The sequence below is a fragment of the Garra rufa genome, chromosome 20 (assembly GCF_049309525.1).
Source record: "Garra rufa chromosome 20, GarRuf1.0, whole genome shotgun sequence".
Lineage (NCBI taxonomy): Eukaryota > Metazoa > Chordata > Actinopteri > Cypriniformes > Cyprinidae > Garra > Garra rufa.
In genome coordinates, this window is record NC_133380.1 from 15,522,457 (window position 1) to 15,544,936 (window position 22,480).

Here is a 22,480-nt window from a genome sequence, read left to right on the forward strand (position 1 = left end):
GAACTTACATTTTTGCTACACTGTTCCTTTAAGAGCAAATACAGTATGTTTAACATGCTCAGTATTATTTATTTCATCATCAATTCAAACCAATAACAAAACTGTCAAAATGTAAAAACGAACAATAACTTTCAAAGCCTACACCCAAACTTTTCTCTCTAGCTCCTCCATGGCATATCTGCTATTTGGTTACAGGCCCAATCCAAAACGCCCATTACCCAGCTCAGGAATCAAACTGTTTTGTAATAGACTGAGACATTTGTGTGTGCTAACCACTAATGCCTGCTATGTTTTGGTTATGTCTAGAGGAAGGCAACACAAATTCAGCGGGGCCCCACAGCTTCTGGTGAGAAATCTGAGCAAACATAATATGCATAATGCAACCATATGTATGTGAGCTAGTTGTAAGAGCATGCCGATGAGCTTTTGTGTGTTTTAGTGTGTTTATCTGGGCAAGCGATGGACAAACATGCCCCGACAGTGAGCTGAAACGCTCCCACGGTGCCAGTTGAAACCTCTTACCCACACAATCTCTATTCTGGTTGAGAATAAAGCCCTCATCGCACATGTCATTCAGCCGCACACACTGGTAGGAGCCCTCCCGGTTCACACACACCTCGTCCCGAGAGCAATTGTGTCTGCCGCTCGTGCACTCATTCACATCTACGGTACACATAACAGTTCAATTGAAGAAGAAAAAACACACATGCACAGATGCAAACACGCATGTAATACATATACGCCTCCTCCACCGTCATAAATTCATACTAGCGTTTTACGAGGTGTGAGATCGGATCAGGTTTTGTTTCTAATAGTGAGGTTTGCTCTCAATTAATCAACCATTTTATTGGTGTTCGAAGTGGGTTTTCTTTGTGGCGAAAATGCATGCATGTCTGGCTTTACGATTCTACAACACTAATGTTTACCATGTGAATATGGCTTATGAAGAGAAACAGATGCTAGAGAAACTCGACGGAGGATATACAGTACATATACAGTCTCGTATCGAGCAAGTGTAAATGTTGACCATAAATTGAATGAAAGTTAATACTAAAACATTTCATTAAAAAATCCACCCCGTTTCCTGTAGAGTGTGACTTAAGTCTTTGGCTCCACAGCAAAGCCAGTCAAGCTTGATTTTGTTACTGCCAAAACGAAATCAAGGTCTCTGCCCACCCGCATTCAGCATATGGGAACGCTTTGACAGAGAGACACGGAACGAGAGAGAGAGATACACTCTTGAAATAGAGATAACTCAACGGTGAAAACTGCCCTCTCAGCTGAAGCCATTTCGATTATATCATCTCTTAAACTGTCCTCACATGCAAAAATTGCTCTGATTTACAGTCTACATCTCCTGAATCAACGTGAACAAAAAGTCAATTTTGACATTCGTGTTGTGCCTTTAGGCAAGTCATGTTTCAGTCAAATAAACTGTATTAATTGTTGAATGTCATGGTAATAATTCAACCTATGCTGATGTAAAATAGAAAATGTGAAATGATTAGTTGTTGCCTCTACATTTGCTGTAGAATGTAAAAAGCTGGTGTGCGCTGCGATTTTTTGCTGTTCTTTACGAGCACTGCTTGTCAGATTGTAGAATATGATCCCAGTGAGATCTTGGTAAAGGCCAAGCAGACTGCAACATAAACAGTATTTTTTGCCAGATTCTATGATATACAGCTAATATTGGTCAGCATTGACAGGCCATTAAACGGTATTAATTCACATCAGGTTTTGATATCCTCACTGGATTTTATAATATGAAAAAAAAAAAAAAAAACCTTTGGATGTTTTGGATAGAAAAGTGAAAAAAAGCCAAAGTAGTAGTCTAAGATTCATTGAAAATGTATTAATCTATAAAATGTAATTAAGGAAAAAGTACAGTATATATATATTCTAAACACTATACTTCTCAATTTAAAGTAAACAACTGTAAAAGAAATCTAGACAGTAAAAATGTTTTTAATATTGAATTCTATTGTATATTTTTACATTAAAATGTAATCAATATTCTTTTTTTAAAGCCAAGTATGATTCTCATCAAGTTAGTGTTTTTAAGCATTTTACATTTATTACAAAATAATAACTAAAGGCAGTAACAATTTAAATACATTTTATTTGTGAACTTATGTTTAGCTATTTTTAGTAGTTTAATAATTTTTTAATTTTTCAGCTCACCAGTCATTAAAGCTCAGTAAATACTGGTCAGATTTACTTTCAATTTCACCAAGCTGATTACTCACAAAAAAAAATCTCACAGATCATGTTTTCATGCTATTTTAAGTCTTATTTTGACGTAACAAAGTGTTACATCTAAGTCTGTGAGTTGTTTACTTACTTTTTAAAACGAGTCTTCCCATTAACGCCATTATATTGTTCATTCAGACTGATTTACAAAGGCAGAATGTGTACAAACACAAGGCGGGATTTATCGCATGAACCAATCACAGCCAATCATAACCAGTCATATCGCGATTGAGGCATTGCCTCCTTTCACGTGACTTTCCCCCATTCATTCTCAATTACCCCCCAACAAACTCACTGCACACTTTAGAGGTCTGTTAAAACTCTATGGGCTCAGGGAAGGCAAGAGAGATGCGGACTCCCGCTGTAACTTTACATGTTGGTGTCGCTGTTGGACAATGTTGGACAATTAAAAAAAGAAATCTGCAGCAACAAAATATTGTATTTCTGATCCGGTTTATAGTAACATCTGTGCATGGAAATTTTATTGGCACCCTCCATGACAAGTTTAGGATATGGAATGGAAAGATCTTGAAATATATCGTCTGCAACGCTATCAGTACAGTAAATAAACATGTGGTAAAAGCGTCAAATCAGACAGGAAGATGTATTGTGAGAGAGCGGAGTTGTCAAAGCCAGGGCTGAGGTCACTGTTTATTATTGTAGTCAGGGCTGAAATAGAGTAATTGGTTGTGGATCAGTGAAGCTGAAGGAAGCAGATCCTCAGGTAAAACTGTGATGCTCAGGCCATGAAAAATCTCTTGTCATAATCCTTTGGGTATAACTGCTGTACATGAGTGACTCAGTCCAATAAGGGATTGGTTAGTGTGGGATGACAGTTTTATCAGTGTTTTCTGACAGCTGCGTTGAGAAGAGATTGTGTATGTGTAGGTTTTGACCAATTTAGAGTACTTTACCTTCACAGGTGTGTCCATCAGCCTTTAGAGAGAATCCTGGGAAACAGGAACATTGGGCCAGACCTCTAACCACAGAACAATGCTGAGAGCAGGGCCCATTACCTGCAGACCATAGTAAAACTCAGTTAATACATCTTTCACACTTTTATTGTTATTATTATTGTTCATACTTATAAGCACTTGAACCTTGAGCCTAAGTATTAAAAGTTGCAACATTTACAGTTGAGGTCAAAAGTTTACATACACCTTGCAGAATCTGCAAAATGTTAATTATTTTACCAAAACAAAGGGACCATATGAAATGCATGTTATTTTTTATTTAGTACTGACCTGAATAAGGTATTTCACATAAAAGCTGTTTACATATAGTCCACAGGGGAAATAATAGTTACATTTATACTTTTTAGAAGCAACAGCCCAGATATAAAAGCACACAGCCTTCCTCAGGCTGAGCATGGGTCTTATATATGGCCCTAACAGATTTAGTGAAAAATTAAACTGTAATCAGCATGACTTAATGAGTCGCCCAGATACATCCAGATCATTTCCGTGCTGATTGATACTCCAGAAACACGACAGTGCTCCAGACAAGACACAGACTTCCAGTAAATGCTTAAGTCCTTAAAAGTCTACCATCAATCCCAAACCAGATATACATTAAACCTTGTGGCGTACTACAGACTTATCTTGTAAAGTGCTATATCTTCTGGATGGCCTGCTGGATGAGGAGGAAAGGAGTCAGTGATGAGTTTTTTTTCTCTTTTGTGCAGCATGTTTCAATTAAGATAACATATGTAGTGCGGAACGACCATTAGAATGACCATACAGTACCTGTGAGGCTACACAGTCTGGAATTTAGTTCTCTGTCCCAGTGCCAGAATGTTACAGATTGTTGAAATATTGTGTCAACCCCATGACAATTGAAAGAACAATGTTATGAGCAGATCAAAACAACCCATTATGCCAAGACGTGACTAATAGACCAGCTGCTGATCAAAAACCACTTCATTTCAAACAGAGGATTCTGAGTTCTGCCAAACACAAAACATTTGCATAATTTTGTCCCATCACAAGGAAAAAATATTTTTTTTATATGTTGCATACATATGGAGGCCCGTTTCCGCCACTGAATAAAGAATAAAAAAGGTCACTGCAGCTTTGGATCTCACAACTGACCTTTTTTCTCACAGTTGTGAATTTACATCTTGCAATTCTGACTTTTTTCTCACTCAATTCTATGAAAAAAGGTCAGAATTGTGAGATTGTATCATGCAATTCTATGAAAAAACGTCAGAATTGGAAGATTTAAACTTGTAATTCTGACTTTATAACACATTTGCGAATTGTTAAGTCAGAATTGTGATATATTAACTTGCAATTCAGACTTTTTTTTCAGAATATGATATAAACTTGTTTTTCAGAGAAAAAAACTCAGAATTGTAAGATATAAATTCGCGATTGTAAGTTATAATGTCCCATTTTCTCAGGATTGCGAGTTTATATATCACATTTCTGACTTAACTCGCAATTGTGCTATAAAGTCAGAATTACGAGTTTAAATCTCCCAATTCTGATTTTTTTCTCGTAATTGCAAGTTTATATCATGCAATTCTGAGAAAAAAAGTCAGAATTGCAAATTCGCTTCAAATAATTCTGAGAAAAAAGTCAGAATTATGAATTTGCTTCAAATAATTCTGAGAAAAAAGTCAGAATTACGAATTTGCTTCAAATAATTCTGAGAAAAAAGTCAGAATTGCGAGTTTTGTATCACGTAATTCTGAGAAAAAAAAAGTCAGAATTGCGAATTTGCTTCAAATAATTCTGAGAAAAAAAGTCAGAATTATGAGTTTGTATCACGTAATTCTGAGAAAAAAAGTCAGAATTTCGAGTTTGTATCACGTAATTCTGAGAAAAAAAAGTCAGAATTGTGAATTTGCTTCAAATAATTCTGAGAAAAAAGTCAGAATTGCGAGTTTGTATCACGTAATTCTGAGACAAAAAGTCAGAATTGCGAGTTTGTATCACGTAATTCTGAGACAAAACGTCATAATTGCGAGTTGGTATCACGTAATTCTGAGAAAAAAAAGTCAGAATTGCGAATTTGCTTCAAAAAATTCTGAGAAAAAAGTCAGAATTACGAGTTTGTATCACGTAATTCTGAGAAAAAAAAGTCAGAATTGCAAATTTTCTTCAAATAATTCTGAGAAAAAAGTCAAAATTGCAAGTTTGTATCACGTAATTCTGAGACAAAAAGTCATAATTGCGAGTTTGTATCACGTAATTCTGAGAGAAAAAAGTCAGAATTGCGAATTTGCTTCAAATAATTCTGAGAAAAAAGTCAGAATTGCGAGTTTGTATCACGTAATTCTGAGACAAAAAGTCAGAATTTCGAGTTTGTATCACGTAATTCTGAGACAAAACGTCATAATTGCGAGTTGGTATCACGTAATTCTGAGACAAAACGTCATAATTGCGAGTTGGTATCACGTAATTCTGAGACAAAACGTCATAATTGCGAGTTGGTATCACGTAATTCTGAGAAAAAAAAGTCAGAATTGCGAATTTGCTTCAAAAAATTCTGAGAAAAAAGTCAGAATTACGAGTTTGTATCACGTAATTCTGAGAAAAAAAAGTCAGAATTGCAAATTTTCTTCAAATAATTCTGAGAAAAAAGTCAAAATTGCAAGTTTGTATCACGTAATTCTGAGACAAAAAGTCATAATTGCGAGTTTGTATCACGTAATTCTGAGAGAAAAAAGTCAGAATTGCGAATTTGCTTCAAATAATTCTGAGAAAAAAGTCAGAATTGCGAGTTTGTATCATGTAATTCTGAGACAAAAAGTCAGAATTTCGAGTTTGTATCACGTAATTCTGAGACAAAACATCATAATTGCGAGTTTGTATCATGTAATTCTGAGAAAAAAAGTCAGAATTGTGAATTTGCTTCAAATAATTCTGAGAAAAAAGTCAGAATTACGAGTTTGTATCACGTAATTCTGAGAAAAAACAGTCAGAATTGCGAATTTTCTTCAAATAATTCTGAGAAAAAAGTCAGAATTGCGAGTTTGTATCACGTAATTCTGAGACAAAAAGTCAGAATTGAGAGTTTTGTATCACGTAATTCTGAGAAAAAAAGTCAGAATTGAGAGTTCTGTATCACGTAATTCTGAGAAAAAAAAGTCAGAATTGCGAAATTGCTTCAAATAATTCTGAGGAAAAAAAGTCAGAATTGCGAGTTTGTATCACGTAATTCTGAGACAAAAAGTCAGAATTGAGAGTTTTGTATCACGTAATTCTGAGAAAAAAATCAGAATTGAGAGTTTTGTATCACGTAATTCTGAGAAAAAAAGTCAGAATTGCGAAATTGCTTCAAATAATTCTGAGGAAAAAAAGTCAGAATTGCGAGTTTGTATCACGTAATTCTGAGACAAAAAGTCAGAATTGAGAGTTTGTATCACGTAATTCTGAGACAAAAAGTCAGAATTGAGAGTTTTGTATCACGTAATTCTGAGAAAAAAAAGTCAGAATTGCGAAATTGCTTCAAATAATTCTGAGGAAAAAAAGTCAGAATTGCGAGTTTGTATCACGTAATTCTGAGACAAAAAGTCAGAATTGAGAGTTTTGTATCACGTAATTCTGAGAAAAAAATCAGAATTGAGAGTTTTCTATCACGTAATTCTGAGAAAAAAAAGTCAGAATTGCGAAATTGCTTCAAATAATTCGGAGAAAAAAAAGTCAGAATTGCGAGTTTGTATCACGTAATTCTGAGACAAAAAGTCAGAATTACGAATTTGCTTCAAATAATTCTGAGAACAAAGTCAGAATTGCGAAATTGCTTCAAATAATTCTGAGACAAAAAGTCATAATTGCGAGTTTGTATCACGGAATTCTGAGAAAATAATAATTCTGAGAAAAAAGTCAGAATTATGAATTTGCTTCAAATAATTCTGAGAAAAAAGTCAGAATTACGAATTTGCTTCAAATAATTCTGAGAACAAAGTCAGAATTGCGAAATTGCTTCAAATAATTCTGAGACAAAAAGTCATAATTGCGAGTTTGTATCACGGAATTCTGAGAAAAAAAGTCCGAATTGAGAGTTTTGTATCACGTAATTCTGAGAAAAAAAGTCAGAATTGAGAGTTTTGTATCACGTAATTCTGAGAAAAAAAGTCAGAATTGAGAGTTTTGTATCACGTAATTCTGAGAAAAAAAAGTCAGAATTGCGAAATTGCTTCAAATAATTCTGAGGAAAAAAAGTCAGAATTGCGAGTTTGTATCACGTAATTCTGAGACAAAAAGTCAGAATTGAGAGTTTTGTATCACGTAATTCTGAGAAAAAAATCAGAATTGAGAGTTTTGTATCACGTAATTCTGAGAAAAAAAAGTCAGAATTGCGAAATTGCTTCAAATAATTCTGAGGGAAAAAAGTCATAATTGCGAGTTTGTATCACGTAATTCTGAGATAAAAAAGTCAGAATTACGAATTTGCTTCAAATAATTCTGAGAACAAAGTCAGAATTGCGAAATTGCTTCAAATAATTCTGAGACAAAAAGTCATAATTGCGAGTTTGTATCACGGAATTCTGAGAAAAAAAGTCAGAATTACGAGTTTGCTTCAAATAATTCTGAGAAAAAATTCATAATTGCGAGTTTGTATCACGTAATTCTGAGAAAAAAAAGTCAGAATTGAGAATTTTGTATCATGTAATTCTGAGAAAAAAAAGTCAGAATTGCGAATTTGCTTCAAATAATTCCGAGAAAAAAGTCAGAATTGCGAGTTTGTATCACGTAATTCTGAGACAAAAAGTCAGAATTGCAAGTTTGTATCACGTAATTCTGAGAAAAATGTCAGAACAGCCGTTCCACCTTGGGTGTGCATTATTTTCGTAGAATTCTATGGACCGAAGTCAATTATTCCGCTTATACTACAGTTACCACACCTCAAGACATCAATCAAATTATATATCTCAAGACATTCGTCCGGTTTTTATCCTTAAAACGCCATTGTGAGTAGGATTAATTTCTTACGCAGCTCGTCCAACCCTTCGTTGCTAGTTCCAAAATGTCATTTTAGACCTAGTAACGACGCTTGAGCCGTTGATAGCAAACTAATGCAGTTAATGATGGAGTTTAGACAGACCGACAGACAAGCAGACAGACAGAAAGAGAGAGGGACAGAGATATTAAGTGCATTACCTCTCTCAAGTCTGTGTGTCTCTCAAAGGTGACTGGCAGCATCGTCTCTACAAACAGTTAAACTTTAAGTCCATTTTCTTCAAGACCACGCCGTTACCTCGCGTGGGAGAGCTGTCATGTCGTTTTTAAGTTGATAATCGTCAGAGCAGCGCTAACAACATTAGCGCGAGTGCTAACTATGTGTGTGCGTCTGTGAGGGAGAGAGAGCGAGAAAAATAGAGTTTGTGCTTTCCGTACATAATAAAACGTAATATTGTGAAAAAAAAACATTGAAATAATCTGTCGTTTTTATCCTGTTGTTTACTGTATTTACTTTGTGGGTTTTGGTTATTTTGCTATTTTGGGCTGTAAGGACCTTTGAAATAACTGAAATTGTGTGGCGAAGTGATATAGACATGTACTGCAGTCAAAAGCTGCCTGGAACTACGTTCGCCGTGCGTTTCCCTGAAAATAATGCACGCCTCTAGAACGTTCGTCAGCCAATCAGATTCAAGCATTCAACGGCCCTGTAGTATAAGAGTTTGTATCACGTAATGCTCACATAAACTCAAAATTGTGAGTTTGCATCACGTGATTCTGAGAAAAAAGTTAGAATTGTGAGTTTGTGTCATATAATTCTGAGGAAAGTCAGAATTGTGAGTTTGTATCTCGAAATTCTGAGAAAAGAAGTCAGAATTGTGAGTTTGTATCATGCAATTCTGAGAAAAAAAGTCAGAATTGTGAGTTTGTCATGTAATTCTGAGAAAACATTCAGAACTGCAAGTTTATATCACGCAATTCTGAGAAAAAGAATTGCGAGATAAAAAGTCACAATTACCTTTTCTATTTTTATTTAGTGGCAGAAACTGGCTTGATACATGTGTGATAAATACTTTATAAGGTAAAAAAAATAAAAAATAAAAATGTCATTGATTATGTTTGATTATATATCAGGATCATGTGACACTGAACACTAGAGTAATTCATCTGTGCCATCACAGGATTTTAAATGTGTGTTTTTTAATGTGTATTTTATGTGTGTGTGTGTGTGTGTGTGTGTGTGTGTGTGTGTGTGTGTGTGTGTGTGTGTGTGTGTGTGTGTGTTAGCATGTGTATATATAGCATGTGATAGATAAATAAGGTAATACATTTAAAGTCCTTATATTTCCAGGAGAAAGTGGTGAATGCATCGGAAATCATATACAGTACCATACACACCTGCACATGGGTAATGTAAGGCCAGGGTTTGAGTTGTAGTTTCTGGTCTTGCTGGAGGTGCAGTAAGCAGCCTGTCTTCCTCACTAACTCTGTTGTCTTCCTCCTGGTTCTCTGTGAAAACAGCAAGAGAAAAAACAGTGAGTCATTGTTTTTCATTCTACATCTTGTCAGATAGTCTTTTTGGTAGAGGAACTGCATATGATGGAGAGTTTCTCTCCAACATTTAATCATGACCAGATGAGAAATTATGGAAAGTGCTTTGATTTGTGACATTGGCCAACATATATCTTGTCATCAAAATTCCTACCGTTCCTAAAGTCAGCTGAAGATTGCTGCAGAGAAGTTACTGATGTCGTATCATTATTTCATTCCTGACATGAGATCATGAGTCAAGTCTTACACTGAAGCAGCACAACACTTTCTCTATTCAACACTCTCATGTCACCAGAGACACAAAAACAATATTGACACATGATGACAATTCCATCATGCAGTGGTGCTGTTAGGGTTTGGCCATATAACCAGGGAAACAAGACAAATAATTACAAACTGCAGTGAATCAGACAAAACAAAGACAGTCTGGCACTATCAGCCTATCACTACACTAAGGGAAAGTTCACCCAAAAATGAACTTGTGTCATTATTTACTCATGGACTTGGAATATAAGTTTTATGGACTACTTTTAGGACACTTTTATGATGCTTTTTCATCATTTTTCAGCTGGACAGCCCCAGTTCTCCTTGAATTTATAATACTAAAAAGACCAGAATATTCTTCAAAAATTCATGTTCTGTGTTTTAAAACGAATAAAGGTTTAAATAACCATGCAGTCTTGTTTCCAACCTGGTCTCATGACGAAAACACACCTACTGTATGGAAACATTTTCACGAGATGTGAAATATGTACCAATAAGTACATATCACTGCCGTTTCCAATAGAATGTCCACTGAGTGGCGCTAAAATAAAGTCAGTTCAGTGTTGCTATATCGCAAATCACGTTTTTCACGGGATTAGTATTTAATTGATTACACATCCTACCAATTCCATGCCAGCTGAGCTACCCGGCAAGCTTGATATGTCAAGAAAGCAAAACATATGGAGCTGTAAAAATAACTGTGTACAAAAAAGATTACAAGTGTTTGCTGTTTTACCGCCTCTAGTCGAAATCTCTGTTGGAAATTGCAGTGATATGTACCTATTAATACGTATTTTGCAACTCGTTCAGATCAGGAAGGTTGTTACTGTTAATAAAAGTCTTTTTTTTGTTAATATAAAGCTGAAATAAAATCTAAATATTAGATTAAAAACCTAAAAATGCCAAGTACTGTCATGAAACTCTAGATGGCCCAGGCTGATGAGTCGTTAACACGAACCAATGATATTCACAGTGTTAAAGTACAAAAGTTTTGAGAATTACATAAATATTGGAAATTAGAAAAGTTGCTGCTTAAGTTTTTATAATAGCAATTTGCATATACTCAAGAATGTTATGAAGAGTGATCAGATGAATTGCATAGTCCTTGTTTGCCATGAAAATTAACTTAATCCCAAAAAAAACTTTCCACTGCATTATTAAGAAGGCTTCAGGACGTCCAAGAAAGTCCAGCAAGTGCAAGGATCGTCTCCTAAAGAGGATTCAGCTGCGGGATCGGAGTGCCACCAGTGCAGAGCTTGCTCAGGAATGGCAGCAGGCAGGTGTGAGCGCATCTGCACGCACAGTGAGGCCAAGACTTTTGGAAGATGGCCTGGTGTCAAGAAGGACAGCAAAGAAGCCACTTCTCTCCAAAAAAAAAAAACATCGGGGACAGATTGATCTTCTGCAAAAAGTATGGCGAATGGAGTGCTGAGGACTGGGGCAAAGTCATATTCAAAAACACAGCCATGAATAAAGAATGGTACCAAAACACCCTCCAACAGCAACTTCTTCCAACAATCCAACAACAGTTTGGTGAAGAACAATGCATTTTCCAGCACGATGGAGCACCGTGCCATAAGGCAAAAGTGATTACTAAGTGGCTCTAGGACCAAAACGTTGAAATTTTGGGTCCATGGCCTGGAAACTCCCCAGATCTTAATCCCATTGAGATCTTGTGGTCAATCCTCAAGAGGTGGGTGGACAAACAAAAACCCACTAATTCTGACAAATTCCAAGAAGTGATTATGAAAGAATGGGTTGCTATCAGTCAGGATTTGGCCCAGAAGTTGATTGAGAGTATGCCCAGTCCAATTGCAGAGGTCCTGAAAAAGAAGGGCCAACACTGCAAATACTGACTCTTTGCATAAATGTCATGTAATTGTCGATAAAAGCCTTTGAAACGTATGAAGTGCTTGTAATTATATGTGACCCTGGACCACAAAACCAGTCATAAGGTTAAATTTGACAAAACTGAGATTTATACACATATGAAAGCTCAATAAATAAGCTTTCTATTGATGTATGGTTTGTTAGGATAGGACAATATTTGACTGAGATACATCTATTTGAAATCAGAAATCTGAGGATGCAAAAAAATCAAAAAGACTGAGAAAATCACCTTTAAAGTTGTACAAATTAGGTTCTTAACAATGCATATTACAAATCAAAAATTACATTTTGATATGTTTACAGTAGGAATTTTACAAAAAATCTTCATGGAACATGAACTTTACTTAATTTCTTAATGATTTTTGGCATAAAAGAAAAATCAAAATTTTTGACCCATGCAATGTATTTTTAGCTATTGCTACAAATATACCCCAGCGACTTAAGACTGGTTTTGTGGTCCAGGGTCACATATTTCAGTACATCACAGAAACAACTGAAACAAAGATCTAAAAGCAGTTGAGCAGCAAACTTTGTGAAAACTAATATTTGTGTCATTTTCAAAACTTTTGGCCACGACTGTACTTGGCAAAAGCTGACTGGTTCATGTTGCATATGAAGGAAATGAGCTTGCTGCTACATTTAAATGGCTGGGTAGCATTCACTAGAGCAGAGGTTTTCAAACCTGTCCTGGAGCCTCCCCTGCCCTGCACATTTTGCTTGTCTCTCTCATCTAATACACCTGATTCAAATCATCAGCTCATTAGTAGAGACTGCAAGACCTGAATTGGGTGTGCCTAATAAGGGAGACATACAAAATGTGCAGGGCAGGGGAGGCTCCAGGACAGGTTTGAAAACCCCTGCACTAGAGCATTTCGAGTTCCTCTAAAACCGTCCACCTCCTTAGCTCCACCTGTATAGATCTGCTATGTGTGACTATATGTGACCCTGGACCACAAAACCAGTCATAAGAGTCAATTTTTTGAAACTGAGATTTAAACATCATCTTCATCATTTATACATAAGCTTTCCATTGATGCATGGTTTGTTAGGATAGACTGGAATATGACGGTGCAAGAAAATCAAAATATTGAGTTTAAAAAGTTTTTCAAATGAAGTTTTTAGCAAAACATATTACTAATCAAAAATTAAGTTTTAGTATATTTATGGTAAGAAATGTAGTAAATATCCTCATGGAACATGATCTTTACTAAATATCCTAAAGATTTTTGGCATAAAAGAAAAATCGTTAATTTTTACCCTTACAATGTATTTTTGGCTATTGCTACAAATATACCCATGCAACTTAAAACTGGTTTTGTGGTCCAGGGTCACATATATGCAGCAGTATGTCTTAAATACTCACAGCACTGTATCAACATATGCTACAAATGCTAACAAAATAAGACAAAAAAGTAATTTTAAATTTAAGTACTAAAATGGCTAAAACTTTTATTTTTGGAAAATATTTTACTGCACTTCAGCTCTATGTAAAATCACTTATGTTATATAATGAATGAATATTATTCATGTGGTTTCTTAGAGTTCAAAGATAAAAAAAAATATTTCTGGACATATAATTCCCTGACTCATCATAAAAATCTTCACTTGTTTGCTGTATGCACAGGCATGCACCTAAAGAGTTATCTGAGGTCATTTTGAATCTAAATCAGATCTAAATAACACACACACAGAGCAGGCAGGATGTTGAGCAGGTATTAAGATTAATTCCTCTATTTAATGCAGGGCTGATAGTGTGTGTTTTGAGTGCACAAAGATGAGACTTGCATATGCTGTGTTGTATACACAAGCAGATCTCTGCTGTGAAAACTATGAATAACATAAACCCTGCTGGTTTTCAACAACCTTTATGCATATCCAAATAAAATATTTTATTGAACTACACCTACTTAATCTAAAAATGGTTAACACAAATAAAACTGTATCTATATACAGTATGAAACACGCACATCATGGTTTTTTTTTGTATACTGAGTCATTAGAACTCAAAGCGGGGCTGATCTTACCTGGCACACAGGTGCGGCCGTCCTGCAGGAGTGTGTATCCAGGGTGGCAGGCGCACAGGTAGGAGTCACGAGTGTTGATGCAGGTGTGATGGCAGAGCGCCCCAAATCTCTGGCACCTGTCATCATGCTCTAAATCCTCCAGAGAATTAGCTGCAGGATCCACATCCCCAACCGACAACGCTTGCTTTGGAGAGTGACTGTCTGATACTGAGGAAGAGGAGAGGATAGTAAGATTAAAGCTATCAGACAGAAATAGATATGGCTGTATATCTCTTGCATGTGACTATTTACATTATTTGCTTAGCACTGAATCCTCTGTAGTGAATGGGTGCCTTTAGAATGAGAGTTCAAGCAACTGATCAGTCCGACTGTTTTTGTAACTCATGTGTGTTTAACATAAACTTGTGTGTATTTCACAGTTTAAGCGCAATAAGACATGAAAGAGAACGTAGTTTAGTGACGCTCACTTTGTGAGCGTGCTTCGGATGTGTGCACTCAGAAAACCTAAAGTTTAAACTAATATTTAAAATGCATGATTTCAGCTCGATAGACATGATAGTCAAAACCAAAACATTTTTAGCAGAGTATCTAAGATATGAGCTGTAAAGGCACAGCCCTTATCTGGAAAAGAGGGCGGAGAGCAGCAGCTCATTTACATTTAAAGAGCCATGCTTGAAAACAGTGTGTTTCTGCTTCCAGTCAAAATAGGCATTTTAAAAATGATATAATAAATCATATGTGGGGTACTTTGAGCTGAAACTTCACAGACACATTCTGGGGACACCTGAGACTTCTATTACATCTTGTAAAAAGAGGCATAATAGATCTCCTTTATTGAAATGACATGACAACACAAATGCATTGCACACATTTTAATTATTATTTATTAACCTAACATTTTAAAGTAGAAAGTATTTGTACGGTTTTTTTTATTATTTTTTATTAGGGTACTACCATTTGATCAAAACTTGAACTAACCTTCCCATGTCATACAATGGATAAATTGACTGTTATTTTGAGAGGCTTACAGGCTTTGAGTCACTGAAAGCGTTTGATTTGAAGGGCCCTTTGAAGCAGTTATTTTTGAGCACTTCTGTCTGGAAAGACACTACAACAACAGCTGTCGTGATTGTTTTCTCTTCCAAATGCCCTGAACAGTTATCATTTAATGCCATTTGAAATGACGTGACAGTCATAAGGGTCTACGGGGGTCCTGTCTGTGATATTATTTCTTGTTTTATGGGTCTTTTTTGGTAACATGATGGCTTTTGGAACTTTTGAGAAGTTGATTTGTGAAGTTTTTTCAAATATCAGTAATATTTTAAAACCAAACTGCTTCATTGTTAATTCTTTTTTAAGGGATAGTTCACCCAAAAATAAAAAGTCAGTCATTTATTACTCACCCTCATGTCTTTCCAAACACATATTAAAATTTTCTTTTTTTTAGGAAATCCAAGAGCTTTTTGACTCTGCATAGACAGCAATGCAAGTGACACATTCAATTTTTGCATTTTTTCCTGTAATACAATTCAAGAATCATGACACCACCTTGATATTTTTACTTCATGTCCCCCAAAAAATATAAAAATGTAAAATTTGTTCATCGTACTGTATAACTGATGCATTCTAGTCAATAGGTCTAATTCATAAAAACAAACACAATACGAAGAATGAATTTCTGTGTAAAATGTTTGTAATACTATTTTATGTTATGTAAGAATAGTGTTAAAAATACAAATTTTACAATTGTTTGTAATTGAATTTTGTATTAATTTGGACATAAACAATGAGCATCACATCACATAAATTTCTTAGTTTGTTTTCATCAATGATATAAGCATATAGATGAGACTTTCTGCTGTCTTACTATGTAAGGCCCTATGAAATCTGTTTTATTTTTATCCCAAATTCCTTTTTATTTTTTTCCAAATTCAGTTTTTTTTCCGTTTTAATTTTTCTGGATTCTGTTTTTTCTGTTTTAATGTTTATTGTTTTTTAAATGAAAAAATATTAATTAAAAAGCTTGTCTGATTAATTGAAATAATGAAACTTACACAATTTAAAAGGATTTTTTTTTTAAAGTTAAATATTTTTAAGGCCCATGAAATATGTTTTTTTTCTCAAATTCAGTTTTTCAAATTCTCTGTTTCCCATGAATTTTCTAGATTCAATTTTAATGGTTTCATTACATTTTATTAATCAAAAGCATGTCTAATTAATAGATTTTTATAAAGACTTAATTTAATACCTTTTGTAGAAGTACTGTGTCTTGTATTTACATTTTTTCTGGCAAAAAAGTTCTGGTAAATTATTTTTCTGGTAAATATTCTTTAAAAATAATATTACAATAAAAATGTATTAGTAGTAGTACTACTATCATTACATTAAGTAATATATTTCTTCAAGTCAACACAGTTAAACGGATCCAACAATAGATTTTTGCTGCAGAACATGCAGATTTCTGGGGTTTTGATTTAAGTGTACTGACCTACTTTTGATTTATTTATCCATGACATTCCACATGAAACAGTAAATTATATTTGTATGAACGGATTCCGCAATTCCGTCCGTGTTTTCCGCATCGCAGAAATAATCAAATATCCTGATCAGTTGATATTAGGGATGCACCGATCCGTATCGGCCGATCATGCTTGCGCGTTTTGTCAGTAAAGCCGGTTCTGTAATCAGCGGTAAATGCCATCAGGTGTGTGATTTCACGTTGAGCCGTATATACTACACACAGCCGTTGTTTACCGACGAGCTGCGCAAATCAATGTTCATTATCAGTGTGAATGTGCGCAGCTCGTCAGTGAACAACGGCTGTGTGTAGTATATACGGCTCAACGTGAAATCGCGCACCTGATGGCATTTACCGCTGATTACAGAACCGGCTTTACTGACAAAACGCGCAAGTGATCGGCCGATACGGATCGGTGCATCCCTAGTTGATCCTGTTTCTCAAGTGAACTTTTTTCAATAATACATTAATGTAATTTAATAATACACAGTGTAATTTCACTAGTGTCTCTGATGAAGGATAAACCAGATGTCAACCAGGATGACACATCCATGAAGGACTACTCGTACATAAACATAATGCATAATAAAGTAACACGCCGGTCAACATCTGTCATTTCACCACCGCCAGCTGTTCGTGCCACGCCCTCAGTGTCCTCCATCTGCCAATCACGTCTTATCAATCCCAAATTGGCAGACGGAGTTAATGAACAGGCTTTCCGACATCACGCACCAATTTGGCAAGGCGTTCGACTGACTTGGCAATTAGCGTCTGGCTAAACATAATAAACAGGCTCAGCTTCACCTTACACAGCATGCTGGTGTAAAGTAAATATTTCTCACAGTCATTAACTGAATGTAAATGCAATGGAGGGAGAACGAGATTAAACATTTCCACTATAATTAATCACGTTACGGGTGTGAGGTGGCAGGGGGCCTGAGAAAGCAGCCCTCATGGAAATAATTACCTCTCAACCGTTTTTGTATCGCTTAAACCTTTGATGCAACCGAGAAGGATTGCGTAGTTAGCAATAGTCTCCTTAAAAAGAGAAAGCAAAGGCTTCTCTGCGGGTACCTCTATGGAGGCAATTTAATTGGACCAGTTTTAGCGTTCCATCATCTGTGTGTGCACCACAAAAAGGAAATAAGTTGGCCTAATGTACTGACTCGGCTACAGCTAATCTCACCTTGCCTCAGGATATCAGGTAGGCTCTTTAGGGGGAAACAAGGCACTGGGCCAAAGGAATGTGCCACTTGAGACAGAGCAAGAGGTAAAGTCTGGGTTTATGTCTCATTCAATGGATTGGTGACCTGGGTCTATTGACTAGGGCTTTGCTGATAACTGCAGGAGTGCTAGTTGAGCAATGAGCGTCTGCCATTACACTGATATGGCATTATGGCTCTCAGAGTGATAGAATAAAAACCAGGACAGTGTTGGAAAACGTTATTCAGTAAGCTACAAACAGGTTTCATGCATTTAATTAAACTGAGGGAAATTTCCATGCTATTTTTCACCATATAATGTATTAGACCATGCTCACTGCTTATGCTTCTCTGATAAAGTCGGTCTATTTCAAAACAGTATTAAATATATTACAACTTAATTGTATTAAACATTATAATGCATTTTTTTATTCTTGCCCTTTTACCAAACATGGCTTTGGGTTACAATTTTAAAAAGAAACATGTATTTTAAATATATTTCTTTATTTAAATAGTCCTAAACTAGATTACACAGGCAGGTAATTTTAGATAATAAAGTCAAAAAGTATTAAAAATATTGTTTGGGTTTGGCTTTGTACAAATATTTTATATGTATTTTATTTTTATTTAGTAATTAATAATATTAATGTTTTATTAATAATATTATTTATAATAATAATATTTATTAATACAAAAAGTATTAAAAATCTAACAACTAATATAACATTTTATCAAACACGGCTTTGGGTTATATTTTTTAATAGAAATACATAAATTATATAAATAGTAAAAAAATAAGTAAACTACATAGGCAGGCAATTTAAGCTAATGAGTTCAAAAGTATAAAAACTATTACAATTAATATCAGATTTTAATGCATTTTTAAATTCTTTCCTTTTTATCAAACATGGCTTTGCGGTATATTTTTAAATAAGAATATTTGATATGTATTTAGTTTTATTTTTTATTTAACAAGTTAAAAAATGTTTTTAAAATAAGTAATATAAAATATTTTTAATTTGGTAGAGTACTAAATTTGACAAGTCAAAAACTATTAAAATATTAAAACTTATATCACATTTTAATGCATTTTTAAATTCTTTTGGGTTATATTTTTCAATAGAAATATTTTATATGTATTTTATATATTTTTTATTATATGATATTTACATTTAAAATGCATATTATAAAAACAGGCAGTTTAGATCATTAAGTCAAAAAGTATTAAAAATATTACACCTAATATCACATTTTAATGTATTTTTAAATGATTGCCTTTTTAACAAACGTGAATTTGGGTTGTATTTTTAAATAGAAATAATTTATATGAATTTTGTAGTTTTTTATTAGATGCCATTTAACAAGTTAAGAAAAATAAACATTTTTAAACAATAATTAATATAAAATATGTAGTGGTGGGCCGTTATCGGCGTTAACGTGCTGCGTTAACGTGAGACTCTTATCGGGCAATAAAAAAAATACCGCCGTTAATCTATTCTCAAAGTTGGGTTGGGAGCTGGGTCTATACTACGCAAGCTATGATGACTTTCACCTTGATATTTTAGCGTGGATGTATACCTAGCCGAATTGCACTGTAGGGGGCGAGAACGAGTCTTCGAACCTGTGTGTATGCCTACTGTGAAAGTACCACATCAAACGAGACGTGCTAACATGGATGCAGCTATGAAGCCGCTGGGTTTGCTTCAGGGCAGGGGCGTTGCTAGACCCTTTTTACTGGGGCACATGCGTGAGTTATAATTTACTTTGATAATCCCGAAATAAAGACATTAAACTATATGCAACAACTGAATTGACGCTTATAAAAGCAACGCAGTTTAACCGAAGACTATGCACGCAGATATCCATGCTCGTGCACGTCTGTGTGTTTAACTGCAACGAGCACGTCGCGCAGCCTTTTACGCAGAAGTACATGCAGTGTAGGAATAGTTGGTTACACAAGTTTGTATAGTTAATTGTGTTGTAAATGCAATTGTTAAGCAGTTTGTGATGCATTTTGGAAACAGGAGATGAGCCCCTGGTCTAATGCGCCACCTGGCTTGAGAAACCCGTTCTCAAAGACTTACTTTTAGTCATTATTTGGGTAGCACACATATTCTGAATGCCTTCGGCAGAATTCAAATTAACCATTTTAATCTAGATTAATTCCAAGATTACAGTGAGATTAATCTAGATTTAAAAAAATTATCTATGCCCACCACTAAAAATATGTTTCATTTAGCAGAGTACTAAAATAAATAAATTACACAGGTAGGTAATTTTAGATAATAAAGTCAAAATAATATTAGTATTAATAGTAATAAAAATAATATTACATCTAATATCACAATTTAATGCATTTTAAAATTCTTGCCTTTTACCAAACATGGTTATATTTTTAAATATAAATATTTTATATGTATTTTATTAGATGCTATTTAACATGTTAAGAAAAATAAATGGTTTTTTTAAACAATTAATATAAAATATGTTTAATTTAGCAGAGTACTAAATTAAACAAACTACACAGACAGGTAATTTCAGATTTAAAAAAGTTGAAAGTATTAAACATATTACAACTAATATTACACATTTTAATGCATTTTTAAATTATTGCCTTTTTATCAAGGTTATTTTTATCAAGGTTTATCATCTTTTTATGGGTTATATTTTTAAATATAAATATTTTATATGTATTTTAAAAAATGCCATATAACAAGTTTAAATAATTATTAATTATTAAAAATAAATAATATAAAAAACAAAGTCAAAACGTATTAAAATACTACAACTATTTTTTTTAATTCTTGCCTTTTTATCAAACATGGCTTTGGTTTGTATGTTTTTATATACGTATATAGTATTTGATAGTTAAATATTTTACAAAAAAAATAATAATAATAATTATATATATATATATATATATATATATATATATATATATATATATATATATATATATATATATATATATATATATATTCTAATTTATAATTATAAAATATAATAACAGTTATATGTTAGAATGAATGGCTGAATGAATAAAGCTTGACTCAATGTCTGTGTCTGTGGGTCTGAATCTCAATTTCTGCTGGATTTTCTCCAGTGAACATTATTTATGCATTCTCAATTCAAAAGGATTAAGCAAACATCAAATTTAAATTGATTTCACACAATGAGATCAGATTAAGACAAAAGAATTGTGTTGCATTACCTCATTTTAATAAACTAAATGTAGCAGCAAAAATCAATTTCTGAAGTGGACACAGTCTGTTTCTAAAGCTAATATCAGGTCTTATCCCAGTGTAAACATACAGCACAATTCACAGGATGAATAGAAATCCAAAACGAGAACAATGTTTCCATGCAAATCCTGCCAAAATCGGTGAAATTAGTCAGCTGAAACATTTGAGACAGAAGGAAAGTTTGCTGGCACGGGCAGAAAGGCAACAGCCTGCTTTGCCATCTGCTTCTGATTCAGCCCAGCTTGCCAGCATCTTTGCGCGTTATTCTGAACAGTAACGTGACACCTGACCAATCAGCTCTGGGCATCTTTCTTTCCTCTGATCCATCAATGTCAACCTCTCGGCCAGCAGTGTGACGAACTTGAACGTGAAACCGAATGCCAAGACACAGCCAGACTTCAGACGCTTCCAAATATGATCCAGGCTTCAAAAACAAACAAGCGAAATCATGACTGAGGCTCTAATGTTAATATGAAGACATAAACTCAAAAGTCATCAGAATGAAGAGATAACTGGGACATTGTGTTAAAAAACGCAGCTCAAAACCGAGACATTCCAGGTCCTCATGTGGTTTCACATCAATGGTGTGTCTCCATCACAACGCTTTTTTGGCATGACAGCCCGTCTAGATCAGTTCATCAAAATAAAATATGAACTCTCACTCACCCCAGACCCCAGCCACTGGAAATCAGCCATATACTACAGGTTACACACTGCATGGGTACATTCTGCTGCAAAAACAAAACTCCTGCTTGTGTAAAAGAAAAGTATGTCACCTCTCTTAGGAAGAGCGGTCGGCAGAGGCCTCAGTTTTTTCTTGATCGTAGGTGGAGCAAGACCTTCCTCTCCCTCCTCGCAGCACATGAGGAAGACGTGTCCACATGGGTAGCTCAGGTGCTGATGTGCTTCACAACCTTTACCTTCGCTCCGCATACGCAGACCCAGCGCACAGCAGTTACAGCAATCCTGCATGAAACGACATTAAAGAGATTTAAAAAATTTAAAAATTGTGGTGCTGCTGATGCAGAAGCCGGCTTTCTGATGTAAAACCCAGATGTGCTGGGCCTTGTTTGCAAGCATAGGAAGACACACATGGTACTGTTGTGAATGCATGTCGAAGACTGCCATGGAAGAGAAAAAGAAACTGTTGAATAAAGTCACTATTTTTGTTTTCTTTGGGCACAAAAAGTATTCTCGTAGCTTCATAACATTACGGTTGAACCACTGATGTCACGTGGACTATTTTAACAATGTCCTTACTGTCTTTCTGGGCCTTGAAGGTGTCAGTTGCGTTGTCGTCTATGCAGGTACAGAAAGCTTTTGGATTTCATCAAAAACAAGACAAAAAAACCCCTGGTGTTTATGAGAATATGCTGGCTTATTTCGTGCATAAGGGTCAATAAATGGGAAAGAGAAGTCAGTTCCGGGCCGGAACAACCTTTTCTGCAGCGAAAATACACAGAACTGTTCGAGAATGGGACACAGGTTGGGAACCCCGCATGGCTCCGTGCTCGCTGCACGCAAACAGTGTGCAAGTTCTTTTCCTTCCTGCACTTTAATAGTTTAAAAATCTATTTAAAATGCGAACGCGGGAATCGTTAAGCGGAATCGAAATGCATGTGTCTTATCA

The 22,480-nt window shown here is 34.9% G+C and overlaps 1 protein-coding gene across 2 annotated transcripts in view; it reads right to left on the bottom strand.

Moving 5' to 3' along the window:
* The window catches only part of fbln2 (fibulin 2), a 76,699-nt gene that overhangs the window by 23,458 nt on the left and 30,761 nt on the right, over positions 1–22,480 (bottom strand). The window contains exons 5-9 of one of the 2 annotated variants that reach the window (XM_073825959.1): positions 21,627–21,816; positions 13,889–14,095; positions 9,558–9,668; positions 3,165–3,266; positions 523–663 (exon numbers count right to left, since the gene is read on the bottom strand). In XM_073825959.1, the coding sequence (XP_073682060.1) occupies positions 523–663; positions 3,165–3,266; positions 9,558–9,668; positions 13,889–14,095; positions 21,627–21,816 (751 nt within the window). The remainder of the gene's footprint in view (positions 1–522; positions 664–3,164; positions 3,267–9,557; positions 9,669–13,888; positions 14,096–21,626; positions 21,817–22,480) is intronic. The other variant, XM_073825960.1, reaches the window with a different exon arrangement.